A 23,778-nucleotide genomic window follows, 5' to 3' on the forward strand; every position below is an offset into this window, starting at 1 on the left:
TTATGGGGACATTGGCAATTGGCAAGTGGCAACAGGCAAGTTGGAGACCAAGAGCAACATGACCAGATTTGCCCTTGCTAAGTTCTTCAATGACTACTCTATCCCACGTCCGTTTGTTTATTTTATAATATTTTTCTAAAGGATATCCTTGTTAATGCTCCGTTTGGTACAACTTATTAAATAGAACTTATAACAATAGAGTTTATAAGAGTAGAGTTTATACTAATAAAATTTTTGGACAAAAAATTATTGGGTGTTTGATTGTCAATTAAAAAAATATTTTTGAACCATTAAACTGTTTGATTGTGTAAAATTAAATTTTTTTGCGTAATTAAATTACCAAAAAGGATATGTATTCATAATTATATAACATATAACAAAATGCATTCAAGCTATCAATTAATAAGAAAAAAATCAGTTCAATCACTTCTTAATTTTCAAAATTAAAAATTATATCATTGATATATTCTCCCAAACAAATAATACTATCCAAATTAAATTGCATCATTGATATATACTCTCTCAAGTGTTGGGTATGTGTAGGGATTGCAAAATTAAAGTGCTAGTTATTAAAAAAAAAAGAGAGAGAGATAAAGTGAAGTGGTGGCAGCAATATATTTATATGGCTGCAACAATTTTCGTTAGGTAGGTTTTATACAAAATGTATTATGTAATTAATGAAATATGTTAAGGATATTTTTGATAATATATATTTTTTAGAAAAGCTCTTTAACATCTACTCCCAAAAGCTCAAATTTTGGGCTTTTCCTAGTATAGTTAAATTAGCTTATTTAAGCTAAAAAAACTCTACTAAAAAAATAACTAAACACCATAAAAATTTTTAAAAAGTATTTATGAAATTAAATAAACACTTATGACTCCTAAATAAGTCATACAAAACAGGCTCAAGAGTCAAACAATAGGATTTTTTTTTTAAATCCTAAAATTAATACAACTGTTCATAATTCCATTTGTTTAATTGGCCTTAATCAAGCTTTAGTCTTATCAGTCCTGGAATATACCTGTTTGTTTATGTTTACAGTCATACAAAGTTATGGAGTTAATGGCATTAGTGGGAGAAATAAACGATGCCTGCATTAAGATGCACACATAGCTTGTGGCTTACATGTGCAATTGAACCCTGCCAAAGCTAAGTATTGAGCAAGAAACAAATTTCGTATAGTTTAAGGATATTGTCTAGATCTAATTCGAGCCCATCACAGAGAAAGGACAATCTTACAACGAAAGATGATCATGAGATGAAGACCAAATCCAATGTAATCTACTGGTGTAGCAGTTGCTGCAGTTGGATAGCCTTGACCAGTCGTGAAAAAACATTTCGTCCCCTAAAATCGAACGAAAGTCCAAAATGTCACTAATGGTGCGATTACTTCATAGAATGAGAATGTGTTGAGAATAAGAATGAGGAATAGGAATAGGAATAAGAATAAGAATAAGATTTCAATATTTACTTGATAAAAATAAATAGAAATGGAAATGTACTGGAATGTCATTGATGTGTTTACTTGATAAAATAAATAGGAATAAGGAATAGAAATGAAAATCAATTTACCAAAATACCTATAATATTAAATAATGTAATTTTTATTAACTAGATACATGTATAAATATTATTATAAAAATGATATTAATTAAAAAATAAAAATAAAATTAATAATAATAAATATAAATGTTAATAATGATAATATTAATAAAATAATAACAACAATAATTAATAATAACTAAAATAATAAAGTTAATAAAATTTAATAATAATAATAATGACATTTAAAATAATAAAATAAATTTTGATTTGAACGAAGATAATTCGAGAAATATAAAAAATTAGAGAAATACAAAAGTCAGTTATGAAAATTTCCATTCCCAACCTCGCATAAGAATAAGATTCTCATTCTTTATTTCCAAATTATATGGAACACACACATTTTATTCTCATTCCTAAATTATATTTTGACTTTTCATTTTCATTCTTTCATTCTCATTCTCTAAACCCTCAAGTAACAACACACCATAAATGCTTTTACATTCTTGTGATTAAACTCATGGTGATCTAACTCCACAATCAATCCGAACCCATTTTAATGATAATATAATTCCATGATCTATCAAACACAATCAGGATTTGTCCTTCTAGCTGATAGGAATGAACTAAGACTATAAGAGACAGCAAGTGACACTGGCCATGACGAAAATAAAGTACTGGAGACGCTTTGCATCAAATATATTTTTGTATTTAGCACTTACAAAAGCGCTATCTTTCTCTTTTTACCCACTTTTAAGGGTCCTCATATGTTAACAAATGAAACCCGTGACCTTTTTATACATATCATTCAATTCATCAATGCATGTTGATATGTATTACGAAGCGCTTTTTAAAAGTGATCACAATTGTAGAAGCACTTTCTCAGACGAAAAACTCACATGCTAGATAAAAGGCATCTCTCCTTCAACGAATGGGAAATAAAATAAGTGGTAAAGTAAAAGATCCATGATAGTAAGAGACTGAATTCAGAGATAAAATAGCAATTTTTTTTTAAAATAATTATCCTACTAACATCGCTAAGCATTAAACATTGAGTATCTTTATATTTCGTTACATTCAAGATAGATTCAATTTGATTCCGAAGAAAGTAGCATTTCCATTTAGTCAAAAGAAGATAAATATTTATTCATATAGCTTCTGCTCCGTGTCAAAGATGTTGAGCATCAAGTCATATAAGAAATCATTGGTATTAACATCTTTTTCGTTTTTAATCTTGTTTAAGGGATAAAAGAGGGAGCATGATTGGATACAATTCCATGCAAATCATGCTCTCCTCGACATTAGAGTTAACAGCAAGCCTTCTCGAGATGTGATCTTAAAGAACTCATAAATAGTTTATTTATTTATTTATTTTTTGGTTTTAACCACAAGGTGGTCTTGAGTTGATTCATCATGTAGCAAACAGGTCGCTCTACAAGCGTGCTGGCACTAAGATCTCGCGGGGAGAGACTCAAACCAAATCAACCTGAAGACTAGGTTAAGAGTCAACTCGAGGATTCTCTTAGAAAAATCAGGGCAAAATCCTGACCAACTAAGACTACTTCCCCTTATGCAGGAACGAGAGTCTCGATTTTCTATAAGAACCACTGAAAAGTCAAACTCAGTAATCTTTTCTCTTTCCCTCTCTAGACTCTTTCACGTTCTCTCTTTTCTAAGTTTTCTTCAGTCCTTTTTCGGAGATTTCTTTGAAAAGCTTTTTTGTTCAAAAGAAATCAAAATTAAGCCATGCTAGTTGTGTCATAAATTTTTTCCAAAAAGACCCGATTATGACTTGAGCGTTGGAGAGCTAATGCCGAAAAAACATCCAACATTCCCCTAAATGTTTTTTGTGAGTGCAGGTGAGTTCCGTATGAAGTATCTGTAGTCATAAGAATTTGCTCGAGCAAAGAAAGGGCAAGCTAGAGTCGTTCCCATTAATACAAATTGAGATGTTTGCGTGAACATCTGGTTGCAACTCTTCCACTAACCAAATTTCTGCATCAACAAATTTTAAAAGAATTAAACTGGTTAAAGAAACACCAAGGAAGAGCACAACACGTTCCATAATTCTTTGCATTCAACATTCTTCAAAATTCGAATGACATTTTTAGGCACTTGGTCTCCAATGCTTATTGGGGTGACAGAGAATTGGGAGTAGAAAAAATATTCTCGTAAAAAATAAAATAAAATAAAATAAAAATAGTCTTCTTGAAAAATTTCAGCACCAATATCAAGAGACATACCTTGTTTACATTTTATCAACTTTACTTGTATATAATTTCCCACTATTAGTCATACACACAGAATATAACTATTAATTTCAACCCGAAAAGATCAATTTCGCTGAAACTTACAATTCGAAAATACAAACATACTAATAATTTCGCCTAGTGATTTCTTCTGATTAGACTCTCATCTTCTTGGATTGCTTCCTTTCAACTATACTGATAAACCAATGTGACCTTCCTATTATGAATACCATGTATCCTAGTGACAAGCCAATCACCAATCCAGATCCGTATCCTATCATGGCCATTTCCCAATCAAACGATCTAGAAGCATCATTTTCTCCATGGAACATTGTCGATGCTGATTCTTGAGCTTTATCGTTGTTACATTTTTTTGACACCGGGAATCCACACAACCCCAAGTTCCGGAGTTGTTTAAGAATAGAGGTACAGGTCCCAAAAGTTGGTTATGTGAAAGGTTTAACACCTCAAGAGATGTCAAGCTTCTCAGTTCCTTAGGAATCTATCCAACAAACCTGTTTGAAGGACTGAAATTCCTTAAGAATTGCTTTTCTTGAGCAAGCAGAGCAAAAAACCAGAGGCTATTGTATTTGAATTAACTTGAATGAATAAAGTTTACAGGCCATCATCTATATATACATAAAAGAGCAAAATGACAACTAGCTAAGGATAACAATTTCAGATAAAAACAAAATAATCCGTGAATCATTAGCCAATGATATAATGCTTCTACAACCTCCATCCATTCATTCCTTTGTACTGATATTTCTCTGTGTAACTGTTTTGCCACCTCATTGAATTTATCTCATTTCTTTCATCAGCTGACTGTAAATAGGTGTAGCTCAGGTGGCATGCCAATGTGTCACTGAGGTCAGCTGTTGACTAGTCATGGCTGCTATTTTCAACACCTTCTCTCAAACACAAGGTTTTGTCAAGGTAAGGTTTTGTCAAATGAGTTTGCTTCTGAAGCAGCTGAATTTGTAATGAGGTAGCGGCTTAGTTAGAACATCGACTATTTGATCTCTGCCTACAACAAAGCTAATTTCCATTTCACCTCTAGCTACCTTGTCCTTGATAAAGTGTACGTCTATCTCAAAATGCTTAGTTTTTGAGTGAAAAACAAGATTGGTAGCTATTGCAGCTGCACTTGTGCTGTCACTCAGGATTGTTGGGGTTCTTTGCATCTCTATTTTCAGCTCACTTAGTAAGGAGCTAATCCATGTCAGTTCTGTAGTACATAGAGCCATTGTTCTGTATTCTGATTCAGCAGTAGATCTAGCAACTAAACCTTACTTTCTTAAACTCCAAGCAATGAGATTTTCACCTAGAAACACATAGTAGCCACTGATTGACCTCCTGTCATCCAAATCATTTGCCCAATCTGCATCTGTGTGAGCTACTAGATCAAAGTAGTCTGATTTCTTGAATTTCAAACACATGTTCATGGTGCTTTTGAGATACCTTAATACTCTTTTGCATGTTATCTAGTGAGGTTGCCTAGGATCAGATATATATTGGCTAAGCTTGTTCACTAAATAAGCAAACTCAGGCCTTGTGAGTATTGTATACTGCAGGCTGCCTATAACACTTCGATACAGTGTGGGATCATGAAACTTTTCTCCTTCATTCTTCTTCAGCTTTTCTGTAGTACTGAAAGGTGGCTCAATTCCTTTACAGTTGCTCATTTCTGTTTTGGCAAGCAAATCTTGTACGTACTTGGTTTGAGACAGCAGAATAGTGTTTTGATTTCTGTTCACCTGAATCTTGAGAAAAAAGTTTCCTAGATCCTTTAAGGCAAAATCCTTGTTTAAATTACTAACTAGCTCTTCAATACTGCTACTGTTATCACCAGTAATAATAATGTCGTCAACATAAATAAGCAGTATAACTATCTCAAATTTAGTCATTCTGAAGAACAATGAGGTATCACACTTGGAGTTTTCAAATCCCCAAGAGTTTAAGGCACCTTTTAGTTTGTCAAACCATGCCCTGGGGGCTTGTCTCAAACCATACAATGCTTTCTTTAATATGCATATGTGATTAAGCCTGCTTTTATCCATAAAGCCTTCAGGCTGTGGCATGTAAACCATTTTTGTTAACTCTCCATTCAAGAAGGCATTGTTTATATCTACCTGCCTCAGCATCCAGTCATTGTTTACTGCCAAAGTAAGAATGATTCTAATTGTTGCAGCCTTAACAATTGGGTTGAAAGTCTCTGTGAAATCAATGTATGGAATCTGCAGAAACCCTTTCACCACTGATCTGGCTTTATATTTGTTTATGGTTCCATATGGATTCTCTTTCACTCTGTACACCCACTTGTTTCTAATTAACTTGTAGCTTGAGTAATTTGGTATCAAGGTCCATGTTTCATTTTTTATCAAGGCATTGTACTCATCTTCCATTGTCTTTTTCCAGCTTGGTTCTTTTAAGGATTCTGAGGTATTTGAGAGTAATGCTATCTGTGGTTGAGTAGAGATTTGGTACAATTTTGGTTTAAAAATTTCTGCCTTAGATCTTGTTACCATAGGATGTGATGGTACAACTCTTTTTGTGTTGGGTACTATGATATGGGATGAAGGTTGGTCATTTGCTTGAGGTTGGTGATTTGAATGAGGTGAAGATAGCCGATTATTTGATATCATGTCAGTACTCAAATTCTGTTGTGTCTTACCTTGGTCAAGGTTCTGGGATTCTTTTGAAGTTTCAAAAGTTTCAAGAGAGTGTCTTTGATCAGCTGCTGACTGAGTGATTTGAGGAGTATCAAGAGAGAATGACACGGCCTGAAATTTTTCTAAAAGAATAATGAAATCACTCTGATTTGTAGACTCTTGTCTACTGAACTTGGGGTCATTAGAAAAAAGAAATGAGCTTTCATTTAATTTGACACTTACAGAGATATATTCCACCTGAGTGATGCATGCAAACATATCCATTGTGAGTTATACTTATCCCTAGCAGTGCACTTGGTAGTATAGAAATCAAACTTATGCTTGTTGTATGGTCTCAAAAATGGGTACCAATCACACCCAAATAATTTGATTTGTGAGTGATTTGGTTTGTAATGGTAAATCAGTTCAAAAGGGGTTTTATTTCTAATAACAGGTGAAGCCAATATGTTGATAATGTAGGTGGCATAAGTGAGGGCTTCTTGCCAGAATTTTAATGGCATTTTAGCTTGTGCTAGCAATATGAGTCCAGGTTCTACCACATGTCTATGTTTTCTCTCAACCTTGCCATTTTGCTCATATAGATAAGGACAAGATTGTCTCAATATTATGCTATCTTTGTCAAGAAATGGCTTAAATGGTTTGAACTCTCCTCCCATATCTGTTTGTAATGCTTTAATTTTCAGATTCAATTGGTTTTCAATTTGACTTTTAAAGGTGATGAATGTATTGAGAGCTTAGGATTTTGTTGTCAAAGGAAACAGCCAGGTGTATCTTGTCATGTCATCTACAAAAGATATGTAATATCTATGTTTATGACTTGAGGGAATTGGTGCTAGTCCCCATAAGTCAGCATGAATCAATTCTAAAACTTTGCTAGTTTTAGTTTTTGTGCTTTTGAAGTTCTGTTTAGATTGTTTTCCATACCATCATGCACAACAAAATGAAGGAGCAGAATTCTTATTTATCTTGAACTGATTACAAGACAACAAAATGCTTTTCAGAGCACTTGGATGCCCTAGTCTGAGATGCCAGAGATCAATGTCTCTCAAAGCATCATTGCTTGATCTATCAATTTCAGAGGACTCAACACTAACATTTGCTAACTTGACACTATTCAAATTAAATGACAGCATAGACACTGGATTGCTGATGCAATTTATTAACTTAGGCATAAAAGATGAAGACAAAACAGCAACATAAGGAGTTTTGTTCCTACTCAGGTGAGTAGGCAAGCACAACAGCTCATAAAGTCCCTCTCTAGCCACTCCTTTCACCAGAATTTTCCTTTGTCTCTTGTCCTTGATAAAACAAACAGATTTTTGAAATTCAACATCAATATCATTATCATGCAATAATATGGAAATGCTAATGAGTTTTTTAGTGATGCTTGGCACATATAATATGTCATTCAAGGCAATGTGTTTATGTGGATTTGAAGTGGAAATCATAGAGTTACCAACATGAGAGATCAAGAGTTTTTCACCATTTCCAACAACTAATTTTTCATTACCTTGATACTCACAGTTGATGTTTATGTTACCAAGGGCATTTGTCACATGGTTAGTGGCACCACTGTCCAAGTATCAGGCTCCACTGCTTTGGCCATCAGTTGCAGCCACATATGCATCTCTTGGTTCTCTCATTTAGCTTGGTTGTGGCACATAATTCTTTTTGAATCTGTGCCAGCATTCAGCAGCCGTGTGTCCCATTTTCCAGCAAATTTGACATGGCCCTTTTAGGTCTGAACTATCATCATTAGCCATAGCTTTGCCTTTCCCTTTGTCCTAAGAATTCATATTTCCTTGACCACTACCAGATCCATTGCCAGGGGTTCTGAAAACTATGTCAGGTTGGTTGTGATTTCCAGCCCTATCATGGTTGTTCCAATTTCTTCTTCCATTTCTCATTTGTGCATAGTTTGCCTTTATAGCCCCTGAGCTTAGGTTGTGTTCTGTTATATTTTCTTGGCTGAGAAGCATGCCATAGACTTTAGAATGTGAGGGACTTTCCTGCATTGAATTTATGCTGGCTACATCTGAGTCATATTCTGATCCCAAACCAGCAAATACACACATGATAAAGTCATCGTCACTCATGTTACTCCCTGCAGCCCTAAGTGCATTTAATATAGATTTCATTCTAGAATAATATTCATGAATGGTTAGTGAGCCCTTTTTGGTGGTATGGATTTGTGTTATGAGATGTAAAATTCTAGCTCTACTTCTTGCACCGAATTGATTGGAAAGAGTTGTCCAAATCTCAAAGGAGGTAGAACAATCCACCACAGTGCCCAAAACTTCCTCACTGAGTGAAGACAACAACCAACTTAGGAGAATGTGGTCTTGTTTCTTTCAGACTTGGTATTCTGAGTTAGGTGTGGTGACTATTGTTTGATCTTGTCCAAGGTTTATAAAGACTCCAGGAGGGCAGATATGGCTGCCATCTATGAAACCCTCAAGCTCATTTGCTTTAATACTGGAAATCACTTGTGATCTCCAGAGCATGAAATTATTTTGATTTAGCTTGATGGAAATTGTGAATACATAGGTGTTGCTAGTGATGTGTTGAGTGGGTGAAGGTGTGTTGTGACCCGAATTTTGTTCAATGTTTTGAGAGGTGTTTTGATTTTCATTTTGATTCAAGTTGCCCATCTGATCATTTTGGTTCACATTTGCTTGTGTGTTGCTGCTGCTTGCCATAGCTTAAAGAAGGCCCTGATACCAACTTAAAATTCCTTAAGAATTGCTTTTCTTGAGCAAACAAAGCAGAAAACCAGAGGCTATTGTATTTGAATTAACTTGAATGAATAAAGTTTATAGGTCATCATCTATATATACATAAAAGAACAAAATAACAGCTAGCTAGGGATAACAATTTCAGATAAAAACAAAATAATCTGTGAATCATTAGCCAATGATATAATGCTTCTAGAACCTCTATCCATTCATTCCCATGTGCTGATATTTCTCTGTGTAACTGTTTTGCCACCTTATTGAATTTATCTCATTTCTTTCATCAGCTGACTGTAAATGGGTGTAGCTCAGGTGGCATGCTATAATGTGTCACTGAGGTCAGCTGTTGACTGGTCATGGCTTCTATTTTCAACAGAAGGGACATGAGAGGTCTGAGAATTTAAGTTCTATCACATTCCTGAATGATAATTGAATTTGGCCTATAAGATTGTTGTGAGACAAGTGGAGCCTTTAGGTGAATTAAGCTTTCCCATCATTTTTGGAATTTGTCCTTCAAATAGGTTGCTTCACCAAACAATGAAGGTGAAAACGGTTAGAATTCTCTCCATCTCTCTGTCATCTCCTTTCACAGCAAGAATTGCCGAATAATATTCAGCCAGATATACTTGCACCATAAATTCTATTTTGTTATCTACAAGCATCATACATTTAAAATTTAAAAAGTATTCTGTTGGTAAAAGGCCAGCAAATGCAATGTGACAGAGATCAATTATTAGCAACTTAGGAAACAGATACCTCGCATTGGAATTGGAATTGCCAACGGGACCATGGAATCTATTAGATCACAGGATAAGCACTTGCAATTCCAGAAGATCAGCCGACCAATCTGGAAAGTTAACATTGATCTTGTTATTCTCAACATCTAAAGCGTTTAAGTATCCATAACTGACCAGAGATGGTGGCAATGGCCCTTCCAATTGATTGCCATTCAAGTAAAGATTGTTGAAATTGCAATCCTCTGGAAATGTTTGAGAGATACTGCAGCGCAATTCGTTCATTTGCAGATCTAGGACATTAAGTGTAGAGTTTACAAGATTTTCGGGAATCACTACACTTAAGCTGTTGTTCGACGAGTCAACATATACAACAGAGTTCAAATTGCAAGAGGAAGACGGACCAGTCAATATGTTTTGTGAAACTGAAAAAAACTGCAGGAAAGGTGGTAGAACCCTTAGTGATTCTTGAAGCAAGTTAGAGCGAAGGTCAAGAAGTTCAACATTCTCCCACGGAAGCTATTCTATGATGCCTGTTAGAAAGTTGTTAGAAAGAATTAAACCAAAGAAAGTATCTTTTCCTATGTCCCACATCCAGTTAGGTATCTTACCATGGATCTTGTTATGAGAAAGGTCCAGAATTTCTAATTCGTTTGCAATTGTGAAGATGTCTGGGAACTCACTTACGTTGCAAGCAGATATACCCAACATGCGAAGATTGGGTAAAGAATAGTTGACTTTGATTCTGGTGCTCAACATGTTAAAAGTCCAACACCAATTTTATGATCTAATCCAATTAAATTTATTCAAGCTCAAGTTGAAAGCTCAATATATGAAGATTCAAGAATTGTGTAGAGAATGAAAGGTATATCTAATTTAAAAATATCTAATGGTGACGAAAAAAAATTATTTTAAAAATCTCTTGAATAGTTAGATATATTTGTAAAATGTGGGTGTTAAATGTTTATAATTTAATAATTGTATAGCTTGTATTAGTTTTAGGATACTATGAATATCCCTAAACTCTTTGTTGTAGGTATTAAGTGAGGAGTAAAGAATTAAAAGAGAGAAAGAAGAGTGAGCCGTGAGTGCTGTAATATTTATCTCATCAAATATCAATAAAATCTTTTTTTTAACAAAATTTTCTTGTTTTCCAAATAATTTCAGTTTTAAACAGTTTAGTCCTCCTCAGTTTTCAACACAACGACAGTTTGTTACTTTGTTATAAGAAAGGTCAAGCACCTCCAGGCTTTTGAGTTCTGTGAACATGTAAAGCTCTACATTGCCACTTAAATTGTTCGAGGACAAACTAACTTTAGTGAGATTCACAAGTTCAAAGATGCAACTTGAAATTGAGCCAGTTAGTTTTTTTTCGTTGAGATAAATAACCTCGGACGATATGAGATTATACAGACTAGATGGGATGATCCCATTGAGAGAGTAATGATACAAATAAATAGTAGCGAAATTTTGAAGACCACCAACAGAAAAAGGAACTGGACCAGTTAGTTCATTTAGGGAGAAGTCTGAAATGAAAGTTGTGTAAGGTTGGTGAAAATTTTTCGGAATTTCAGCGGAGCTGCTCCAGATTTGAAAGAGATGATGGGATATGGCTGCTAAAAATGTTAGAGGAGAGGTTCAAATGCATAAGCTGTGTAAGGTTACAGAAGGATGCAGGAATTGACCCTCTGAAATTGCAATGACGAAGATTAAGGATTGTCAAACTACGGAATTGACTAAAACCATAAGAATATCTTATTGTGTTAAGTGTATAAGCTGAGGCTGCTGAGCTGGCTGATGACGTACTGAGCTGCTGAGCTGGATTGGGTGGTTATTTGGTTTTGATTTAGTTGTAACAATTTGTCCAGCTGGCACGTTATGATTGGAAGGCTTATTAGTTAGTTAACGTTGCAGCTTTGAGCTCTGTTTTTGTAATCAGTTTTCACTGTAACTATAAATAGTGGTTAACATAATCATAACGATGTAATTCAAGATTCTAATCAATAAGAATTTTCTCAGCTAAAGTTTTCTTTCATTTTCTCATTTACCAAACACCTTTATTGATTTTAATATGGTATCAGAGCAAACACTTATGTCTGGATCCAATCATATAGCTTCTTCCTCACTCTCATTTCATTTTGTTCAACCCGTAAAGCTTGACAGATCAAACTATCTGGTGTGGAAGGCTCAAGTTAGAACATCAATCATTGCTAATGGACTTAAAAGCTTCATCAATGGTGAGAATTTGTGTCCAGAACGTTATCTCACTGAATCAACTCAAGAACTTCGAAGATCTGGAGCTGAAGCTTCACAGAAGCAAGAGAATCCAGATTATGCCTTATGGATGAAAACCGATAAGCTTCTGCAGAGCTGGATGCTGTCGTCAATGGTGGATAACGTGTTAATCATGGTGATCAACTGTGAAACATCACTTGAGCTTTGGGAGATGCTTGCTGAAATCTTCATGTCACAATCTAAAGCAAGGTATCTGCCTTTGAAAATGCAACTTCAATCAACAAAGAAAGGATCACTCTCAGTAAGTGATTATTTTAATAAGATGAAGAAAATTGCTGATAGTTTGACCATTGGAGGTAATTCAGTTACTTCAAATGACTTGATTATGCACTTGCTCACTGGATTAGATGATAACTATAAATCTTTAGTTACAAATATACTTACTAGGCTGGAAAAAGAGAAACTCACTGTTGAGGAGGTGTATTCAATGATGCTTAGTCATGAAACTAGGCTTGAAATGAGCAAAGGAAAATCTCATAATGAATCTCTACATGATATGACAGCAAATTTTGCTCAGAAGAGCCAAGGTTATAATAGATCTGAATATAATCAGAAAAATATAGGTGCTGGTGGTTTTGGTGCTTATGATAATAGTCAGAACAGTAGTACTGGTCTTGGAAAAGATGTGTGTCAAATCTGTTTCATTCCAGGCCATGTAGCTTATAAGTGTAAACACAGGTTCAATCAAGGTTTTATTCCGAGAAATAGAGGTTTTGATGCTTTTAGGCCAAGAGGTGGAGGTCAGAATTATAGAGGATTTTCTGGAAACAATCAAAATTATTTTGGCAAAGGGTCTGGGTACAATGGCTCTGGGTACAATGGTTCTAGTTTTGGTTATGGATTCAGGCCAAATTTTCCTAGACAAGCTGGACCTTTCTTTGGCTATGTTGGTTATCAGAATCCAGGTATCATGAATCCTCAAGGTGCTTTTGACTTTCAAAGTGCAAATGGTGCATATAATGGGACTCAAACGGCAAACATGTATGCTGGAAATATTGGTATTCCTCACAATGTACCTCCCTCTGCACAATTGGCAAACTATAGCAGTGTAGCTGATCCAGCCTGGTACATTGACTCTGGAGCAACTAATCACATTGCTCAAGATCCAGGTATATTATCTAAATACTCAACTTACCATGGCTGTGAAAAACTGCATGTTGGAAATGGTATGGGATTGCCTATTCATAATGTTGGATCTGTTGCTATTAAAACCTTATCTACAAAACCTATTTACCTTAATCATGTTTTACATGTATCTGCAATTACTAAAAACCTTATCAGTGTTTCCAAATTGCTGGCTGATAACAATATTTTCATTGAATTTTACAACCATGTCTGTTTTGTTAAGGACAAGACCTCAAGGATCACATTGCTCAAGGGGATTACTAGAGGAGGTCTTTATCAAGTTTCATGTTTAAATGCAGTCTGTGATAACTCAAGTTCTGTTATTCCAATGTCCACCTCATCTGAGTCTGTTTTCAATCCAATAAGTCCATTGTCAGCAGTACCAGTGTCTATGTTTACTCAATTGAATTCATTTGATACTGAAACTTCTCCTCTTCAGGCTGTAAATAGTTCTCAATTCAATAAGAATGCCTCTGTGGCTCATGTTGTTTCATGTAATAAGACTGTGGATTATAGTTTACTGCACAAAAGAATGGGTCATCCCACAATTCATGCCTTAAAACAAATTGTGAAATGCTTGGATTCAACTTTTGTTCTTTCTAAAGACTCAAAATTACAGTTTTGTGATGCTTGTCAACTAGGCAAGTGTCATATGCAGCATTTTCCTTCAATAGAAACCTCAACCACTCAGCCCCTTGAATTGTTACATGCTAATCTTTGGGGACCAGCTCCCATTACCTCTTCCCAAAGATATTTCTATTATCTATCTATCCTGGATGACTACACCCGATACACTTGGATATTTCCTCTTACTGCAAAATCCAAAACTCTGTCAGCCTTTATTGACTTTAAAACCATGATTGAAAATTGTCTGAATTTAAGAATCAAATGCTTACAATCTGATTGGGGTGGGGAATTCAGGCCTTTTGTATCATATCTTTCTGAACAAGGCATACAATTCAGACATCCATGCCCTTATATACATCACCAAAATGGGAAAATAAAGAGAAAACATAGACATATTGTTGAAACGGGCCTCACCCTTCTTGCCCAAGCTCACTTGCCACTCAAATTCTGGTGGAATGCATTTCATACAGCCACATATCTCATTAACAGACTTCCTACACCCATTCTCAATAATAAATCACCATTTGAGAAACTATTTCACAAACCACCAGATTATACATTGATGAAAGTTTTTGGTTGTTCTTGTTACCCTTATCTCAGACCTTACAATCATCATAAGCTCCGGTTCAGAAGTGAAATGTGTGTCTTCCTTGGCTATAGCTCCCTTCACAAAGGTTATCAGTGTCTACATCCCTCTGGAAGGGTCTATATAAGTAATCATGTTACCTTTGATGAGTACTCTTTTCCATTTAAGTCAGCTGCAAAATTTTCTACAAAGTCATGTTCTGATTCTTCACATGAGTCTCCTTCTTCTAACCCTCTTGTCTCATTTACATTATCACAGACTACTGCACAACTTGATAGATCTTTCTCTCAATCTGCACCTTCAGCAATTGTTTTACCTTCCACCTCAAATTTGTCCAGTTCAGAAAACCAATTGTTGTCTCATACTCCTAGTCTTATAAATCAGCAATCATCTTCTCAACCTCTTCATCATCTATCTCCACCTTCACAACCCATAATTGGATATTCTATGACTACTCGATCTAAAAATAGAGTCTTCAAACCAAAAAAGGCCTACCTAGTTGATTGTAATCCTAAGCCAACAGAACCACTTACAATTTCAGTTGCTCTCAGTGATCCAAAGTGGCTTCAAGCAATGCAAGAAGAGTATCAAGCCTTAGTTAAAAATCAGACTTGGACACTTGTTCAGCCTACATCACCTGTCAAAGTTGTAGGAAACAAGTGGGTATTTTGAATTAAACACAATGCAGATGGTAATGTTTCCAAGTATAAAGCCAGACTTGTAGCAAAGGGCTTCCATCAAATTCAAGGTATTGATTATAATGAAACCTTTAGTCCAGTGGTGAAGGCTTCTACAGTTAAACTTATTTTAAGTTTGGCTATTCTTAATCACTAGTCACTAAGACAAGTCGACATAAACAATGCTTTCCTCCATGGCTATCTTACTGAAGAGGTGTATATGCAGCAACCTCCAGGCTTTGTGGATCAATCCAAACCTACTCACATCTGTAAACTTCAAAAGGCATTATATGGTCTTAAACAAGCTCCTAGAGCTTGGTTTGATAGACTAAGAACAATGTTGACTAATCAATGGGGATTTAAGAATTCCAAGTCTGATAACTCTCTGTTTTTCCAGAGGATTCAAGGTCATCTCTTGCTGGTATTAGTCTATGTTGATGACATCATTGTAACAGGTTCAGATTCTGCACAGATTCAGCAAGTTATTACTAATCTGCAGACTACCTTTGCTCTCAAAGACCTTAGAGAATTGCACTATTTTCTTGGTATTCAAGTTACCAAAACTGCCACAGGGTTACATCTCTCTCAGACAAAGTATATAGCAGATCTTCTCAACAAAGTTAAGATGCAAGATTGTACTCCTTGCTCTACTCCCATGGCTGCCAATGTTCCACTTACCAAAACTGACAGTGACTTATTTGCTGATGCAACTTTGTATAGAAGCACAATTGGAGCTCTTCAGTATGCTACCTTGACCAGACCTGAGATAGCATTTCCAGTCAATAAACTCAGCCAATTTCTAGCTGCACCAACAACCAATCACTGGCAAGCATGCAAAAAGATTCTTCGATATCTAAAGGGTACATTGCATATGGGATTACAGTATTCCAATCAAGGGCCCTTACATATAGATTGTTTCAGTGATGCAGACTGGGCAACTGATAGAGATGATCGAAAATCAATTACTGGATACTGTGTTTACTTTGGTCCTAATATGATCTCTTGGTGTTCAAAGAAACAAGGAGTGGTTTCCAGGTCTAGTACTGAGTCAGAGTATCGAGCTCTAGTAATGGCAGCATCTGAAGTTTTGTGGCTTAAGTCCTTGCTGACTGAAATTGGTATTTCTCTTGCCTCTACTCCTGTCATTTGGTGTGATAACCAGAGTGCTGCTGCCTTAGCGAGTAATCCCAAATTCCACTCCCGAACTAAGCACATAGAACTTGATGTTCATTTCTTGCGAGAAAAGATTGCTAATAAGAGCTTCCAAATTAGTTATATTCCCAGTTCCCATAACTCAGCTGATATCCTCACTAAAGCTTTAGCTTATCACCCTTTTCATTATCTAAGAGACAAGCTCACCCTTACCAATCCAGGTTGAGCTTGAGGGGGGATGTTAAGTGTATAAGTTGAGGCTGCTGAGCTGGCTGATGACGTACTGAGCTGCTGAGCTGGATTGGGTGGTTATTTGGTTTTGATTTAGTTGTAACAATTTGTCCAGCTGGCACGTTATGATTGGAAGGCTTATTAGTTAGTTAACGTTGCAGCTTTGAGCTCTGTTTTTGTAATCAATTTTCACTGTAACTATAAATAGTGGTTAACATAATTATAACGATGTAATTCAAGATTCTAATCAATAAGAATTTTCTCAGCTAAAGTTTTCTTTCATTTTCTCATTTACCAAACACCTTTATTGATTTTAATATATTGTAATTGAAATCATTGCCATAGAGATTGAGGTTTTGCGAGTGAGGAAGGAAGAAAAGGCTATTGATGGAAGGGATGTTTCCGTGAAGGCAAATTGCAACTAACGCCGGGGCCATTCCATGAGCAACAATCAGTATCATCTTTCCAAGACATCATCTTTGGGTAAGCAGGAACCTCCCGTTCATTGCAAAGATAAGAAGCTTCTTTCTTGAAGGAAAAAAGTTGCTTAAACAGGAGTAATGCAGAAGTCTGTTCATAAAAGCACAGTTTCGCGCACACTCTGAGAGTACAAGAGAAGCAACTGGAGGCAGAAAAGCTGACAAGACAAAGTTAAGCATCCATGTATTTTTCGGATGAAATCACAAGAACTGATATGATTATATATATACACACACAAGAGAAATGGTGTCCAAGCATGATGAGAAATTAAGAAAGGAATTAGCACCAATCATAGTCCTAGATGTGAATGAGTAATTAAATATATTATAGAACATTTTACTGTTTTAGTAAGCAGAGGCTGACCTATCTGTTTGAGTGAACCTCAAAATGTTACTTCTCTTGCATATCAAGAGAATTTAGAACATGATGGGCAATTGCTCAGGCCAAACTACAAAAATTTTCAAAGCACGGAAACTTTACAGCTCATATGAAACTCATGGAAGGCATTAAAAGAAATGAAAAGTTAAAAGAGCCATTATCGCAGAGACCGATAGCATTTAATCTTTTTAAGCAGCCACGTTAAGAATTAAATAATGAACACTTGAGCCGAGTGTATGAGTAACAGAAACTCTTTCTAATTCTTCCAGGGTCATTGATGATTTGATTCGACAAAACTTTGAGAGATAAAAGAGCAAAAAAACTCTTTATAATTATTCCACCACCAACTCTAACCATTAGACAATGATTATCTCTTCTTTCTTTAACACACCGAGCAATGCGCTAAACAGCGAACACCACAGCGATAATCAGCATCAAGCATTCTTTTCAAGTGATAAAATTGAAGATTAACATGTAAAAGCTATTTCTTTAAGCCAAATACTTTGTTTTATTACAAGCAGGTGATTATTATATTGCAAGATCAGGAGTCTGCCGGAATACAAAATCTAAAATAAAATATTCGAAAGAAACATTTGAACAACTTGTTCAGCAATTTTGCTGCAAGTTTATAGTGCGATACGAAGTCAAAGTCATCCTTTAAAACATGATTTTGATCATCATTGATCGATTCCTTCTCACTTTTCAAAACTGGAATTTGACCTCTGTGTGTACTCTGCAACAAGTTGTGCAAATGATGATGACTTGTTCTCTAGCAACCTCGTGGGAGAATCAAATTCCTCGATAAGGCCTAGGTAAAAATTTTGAAAAATCAGAAAAAAATAGTTTAACTGGAAATTATGACAAAATTATTAGATTATGTGACCCTACTAACCATAACTTAGAAGAAGAACCATATCACTATCAATAACAGAAGTTATTCGATGTGCAATGGTTATGACTGTGCAGTCAGAAAAGTGTTGTCCAAGAGTATGCTGAATCAGATTATCAGTAGCTGTGTCAACAGACGCTGTAGCTTCGTCAAGCACCAACACCTTACTTTTCTTGAGTAGCACGCGTGCAAGACATACCAGCTGCCTCTGGCCCATACTCCAATTCTCTCCATTCTCCGTAACTGCATCATCCATTTGCATACAGACAATTAAACATCCATGCCATAACAAAGTACGAAAATTTTACTAGAGGATATTCAAATGAATAGAGAAAAAGACAGACCTCTTGATTCTAGCTTTCCTTCATTCTTCCGAACCTCATTGCCAAGTTGGCACTTATCCAATGCCTAAAAGATTTTTAAATTTATGTTAGCAAACCCATTCGAATCTTCAATGATCAAGTCTAAAAACACAGCATGCTAGATTTAAATTTATGTTAGCAAACCCATTCGAATCTTCAATGATCAAGGCTATCATAGCTTATTTCTGAAATCAAATTAATATGAACCCACCTCCCAAATTTCCTCATCTGCATATTCTTCAAGAGGGTCCAGATTGTTATGTACTGACCCTTCAAACATGGTTGGATCCTGAGGGATGATGCTCAGTCTTGATCGCAAATCATGCAGACCAATTGATGAGATATCAATGCCATCTATCGCAATCAGACCAGCTGTAGGTTCAACAATCCGGAAGAGTGTCTGAATGAGAGTTGATTTACCGCTGCCTGTTCTCCCTACAATGCCAGTTTTCATTCCTCCTAGGAAAGTGCACGTGAGACCCCGCAACACAAGTGGCAAGTGCGGGGCATAACGTACCTATGCCAAAACCATAATCATTGAAATCACAAAAGAACAAGAGATGTAATCATATAAAACATGTAACCATACCTGAAGCCCATGAATGTCGACTTCTCCTTGTGATGGCCAGGAACAGTTGGGTCGACTAGCTTCTATCACAAGAGGGGGCTCACTGGGAATACACATATACTGAAGTATTCTCTCAACTGATATGATCCTGTTCTCCAGATTGCAAAGCTTTGATATAAGCGAAGCTTGTAACATATTTAGATTGAGTCCAAACGTCACAGCCAAGCCTGCAATTGCTGTAGAAATGGGAACAAAATAAATAAATAAATAACTCTCTTTCAATATTTACTATCAACAGCGACAAGGCTAACGAATAATACATAGGTTAACCATTTACCTGGATCAATAACTCCCTCTGGGACAGAGATTATGAAAAACAAAGAGAAGACAAATATGATAGAGGACAACATATCAATGCGGAAACACAGCCATTGCATTGCAGCAACAATATGGAATTTGGGCCGTGAATATCCATCTACTAGTTTCATATTTGTGTCTTGAAACCTCGAAACTTGATCAAAACTCCTGATAATTGTTGAACCAGAAATGGTTTCAGCAAAATGCTGTATCAATGGTGCTTTGCTTACTCCAACCAACCGCGAGAGTTCTCGTGCTGAAGGTAAGTAATATTGCTGATACCAAATACTGATAGCAATCACCGGAATAAAAGCAATAAAAACCTGCCACCCCGCCTGAGATATCACTGCAATGACTCCCAGAATCTGTATCACTGAGAAGGCCACACCCCCAACATTAGACGCAATGCTCAAGTCCACTGCACTTTGGTCAGAAGAAGCCTACGAGAGAAAGAAGATTAAAAAAGAAATTACTATTACTTTGTATTGTTTTCGTTTTCTGAAAAATTAAGGTAAAAAAATAAAGGAAAATGTTGATTTAAGCTAAATAGATAAACCTGAAAAAGAAAAAAAGAAGCAAATAGATAGTATTTCAAATCCATGAATTAAGCTAATGCTTGAAAAGCCTAAGTCAATTAGATATGAACATATGCTTACTTACCCTGTTTAGAACTCGTCCGCTAGGTGTTGCATCAAAGAAGGACATAGGAGCACGGAATAAACAAAAGTGCATTTTATTAAAGAGCAGAGTAGCTGTTTTGAATCCAGCCGTTGCAAGAAGTGTAGATCTTGCAAGGATGCAAAAAGAACTTCCAAGGGCCAAAGCTACATAGACAATTATCAGTGTGGAGCTCCCGACCACAGGCTTTACATCCTCCGACACTGGAGTTGCCCAAGCCATCCAATAATTGCTGCCAATTTGAAGGATCTGAAAGAGAATCTGAGCCACCAGTATAAAGGGCACAAGCACTCCTCCGTATGCTGTTGTGATATATTGCCAGTACACTGAGAAACCAACTCTGCCCTTCTCTCTCTCTTCTTCCTGAATAAGCTGCCCTTTTGGTCCTGCTACTTCGTCTACTTTATAAGTATGAATATCTTTACTTCCTTCTTTCTTGGTAATCCCATTATTAGTATCAATACCACCATTCTCTTTACTCATACTATCAGTATCAGAAATAGGCCCTCCCTCTATGGAATCAAGTGCTGATAAGGCTTGCTGATGTGCATCAACAAGATCCATAAAGTCAGTTCCTGAATTTAAGATGTCACTGTACTTTCCTGCTTGCATGATCTTTCCATCTTTCATGACCTAAAAACAAGATCTGGTTTGTTATAATGGATTTAAAAACAAGGATAATGCAATCTAACAGGGAAAGATATGTTAGTGTAATTGCTCACCAGGACTAGATCAGCAGCAGGTAGGAACTCTACTTGATGAGTAACATATATCACTGTTTTGGATCTTAAAAGGCCCAACAAAACTTCCTGCCAAACAAATAGTTTACAAATATAAGTCTAAAATTTTCACAGTTATCCTAACAAGAACCCAACCTCATGAGTAATAGCACTAGAGAGGGGAATAGATTTCACCTTAAAGAGATGAGATCCAGTATGAGCATCTACAGCACTAAAAGGATCATCAAACAGATAGATATCAGCATCTTGGTACAGAGCGCGGGCAATCTGTATTCTTTGCTTCTGTCCTCCACTCAAATTGATTCCCCTCTCACCTATCACTGTCTGATCACCAAAAGGGAGTATTTCCAGATCCTTATTCAGGGTGCATGCTTCAAGCACTCGGTCATACTTTTCTCTGTCCATCTGCTTACCGAACAATATGTTATCTTCAATATTGCCACTCTGTATCCAAGGTGACTGAGCAACATAGGCCTTTGTACCGCACAACTTCAGTGCACCGGATATCTTGGGTACTTCTCCCAAAATACAAGAAAGTAAGCTTGATTTCCCAGAGCCAACAGTACCACAAAGTGCAACCCTCATGCCATGAAACACTTTCAAATTAATGTCTTTCAATGTTGGAACATTGGACGAAATATCCCAGGCAAAATTCCCATCAACTATCTCAATTGCTGTTTCAGAACTACCACTGGGATGCATCTCTACAACATCAGACTGCAGGTCATCAAGACATAGGAAAGAAGCAATTCTGTTAAGGGAAACCTTAGTCTGAATTATCATTGAAATTGTTTCAGGAAGATTATTTATAGCCTGTTGAAGAATCCGGAATGTCGCAAGGGCAGATAAGATCTTCCCTGACTCTAGTGGGATTCCCAAAAGCACACAAGCACCGAAGGTGGCAGCAGACACAAAAATGGGGGCACTCCGAATGACAAAACCAGTCACTGACCCAGTGTAAAGAAACTTTTTTAGCCATTCAGCCTCAATCTTTCTGAGATCAATAATCTTCGAAAAAAACTTCATTTCCCAGCCCTGGAGCTTGAGGATTCTCATGTTCCTTAAAATCTCAGAAGTTGCCTTCATTCTTTTACCTTTTGATTTCATCAACTTGTCCTGAAATTTCACTTGCAATCTACCCAAAGGAAAGTTCACTAGCATAACTAACACCGTAGCAGAAAATGTCGCAATTGATGCTAGCCCAAGACTTTTATGCAAGATCAACATGGCCAAAGAAACTTGCAAGAGGACCAACCATGAATCATGCATACGCCAACTGAAGTCACCAACCCTCTGAGCATCAATGGTCATGAAATTAATGACTTCCCCACTAGTGTGGCTCTGCTTCGCTTGACATGAAAGGGTCAAACACTTATTGTAGACCATTGTAACAAGCACTGAGCGCATCTTAATTCCGGCCACCTGCAGCCGAAATATCCACTGTGTGAAGGAGACGCTCCCCACTAGCTTTGCCGCAAAAAAGGTAGAAACCATAACATATCCCTTTTGTTTGAATTCCTGCTCACCATTCAGGTATTTAACGAACGAATCAATTAGATATGGGCCAACATATTTGGCCAATGTGTATATGAGAGCTAGTACTGCTGTAAAGACAATCTCCTTCCAAGCAGTGAAGAACAATGCCTTCACCAGCTTGAGTGTAGTCACTCTATTCCCCACAACAGTATCTGCCGCAAGCACATTCCTAAACTTTGGAAAGCCCTGCATTACACTATCACCACTATCTAATTGAGGAACGTCCTCAAGGTCTAAAATTTTCTTATTTCCAACAGCAATTAGAGAACCCATCCAAGAGAAAGTGACAATACTAAACAGACCAGCATTTGAATAAGGAGTTACAATATTAGCCTTTTCGGACTTGATTGATGACACTTCGACATTATTTATACTAGAATCAACATCCAAAAGGGGTTCTTGCAGGAGGAGGGTATCTTCACCTTCAATTTTCTTCAAAAACCCCGTATAACAGAAAAACAATCCACTAATAACCGAGACAACATCAGACACTACATAATCAACTGGTAAAGACACATGCATTGTACAAAGAAAAATGTCAATGACAAGACAATAACAAGAAAAACAAGAATAAAATCCCCACCAAAGTCTCAATAAAAATGGGAACTTCTGTTCACCAGAATTAGAGAACTGGGTCTGCAAATAAACCCAAATTGCTCCCCATCCAACTGTCCTGAGCACTAAGTCAGCAAAAGCAACTAGTTTATCTTCGGACAGTCCATTTTTAAACCAAAAAGAGTAGTTCAACAGACTCAACACAAGATTGAACGCTGAAACACCTAAACAACAAAACAGAATCAGCTTATACCCCGAACAGTTGTTCCTCAAACTCTCTTTGGACCCTTCACATACACTAACGCCAACTTTCAGCTTTTTCCAAACCCATGAGACAAGCAACCCAACTATCAAAACTAAGTGCCAAGAACTAGAAATACCACGAAGGAAAGCTGGTTTAAGAAGAAAATCAGTAGCTGAATACATAACGGAAGATGAGTTTGCAAAGATAGTTAGCAATAGTTCCATTGCAGTATCAAAAGGTTCCAAGTTTTGAGGAGCTTGTGTTTAAAAAATGAATGTGCTTTTGAAGTGTGGAAGTTATATATGTCAAGTTAAAGGGAACTTGTTCTTGCACACACACATATATAGATACATGAAGTCACAAAATGA

General features: G+C 36.4%; 1 protein-coding gene across 1 annotated transcript; it reads right to left on the bottom strand.

Moving 5' to 3' along the window:
- Positions 1 to 17,948: 17,948 nt before the first annotated feature.
- Positions 17,949 to 23,727, bottom strand: LOC102618513 (ABC transporter C family member 3-like). Its single transcript, XM_006474867.4, has 9 exons — positions 21,250 to 23,727; positions 21,058 to 21,144; positions 20,318 to 20,968; positions 19,638 to 20,097; positions 19,322 to 19,536; positions 18,944 to 19,249; positions 18,715 to 18,778; positions 18,374 to 18,613; positions 17,949 to 18,289 (listed from the first exon to the last, which is right to left on the bottom strand). Exons 1-9 carry the CDS (start codon positions 23,632 to 23,634, stop codon positions 18,177 to 18,179), a joined length of 4,521 nt encoding a protein of 1,506 aa, XP_006474930.1. The 5' UTR covers positions 23,635 to 23,727; the 3' UTR covers positions 17,949 to 18,176.
- Between the last annotated feature and the right edge of the window lie 51 nt (positions 23,728 to 23,778).

The sequence above is a fragment of the Citrus sinensis genome, chromosome 9, assembly GCF_022201045.2.
Source record: "Citrus sinensis cultivar Valencia sweet orange chromosome 9, DVS_A1.0, whole genome shotgun sequence".
NCBI classification, from domain to species: domain Eukaryota; kingdom Viridiplantae; phylum Streptophyta; class Magnoliopsida; order Sapindales; family Rutaceae; genus Citrus; species Citrus sinensis.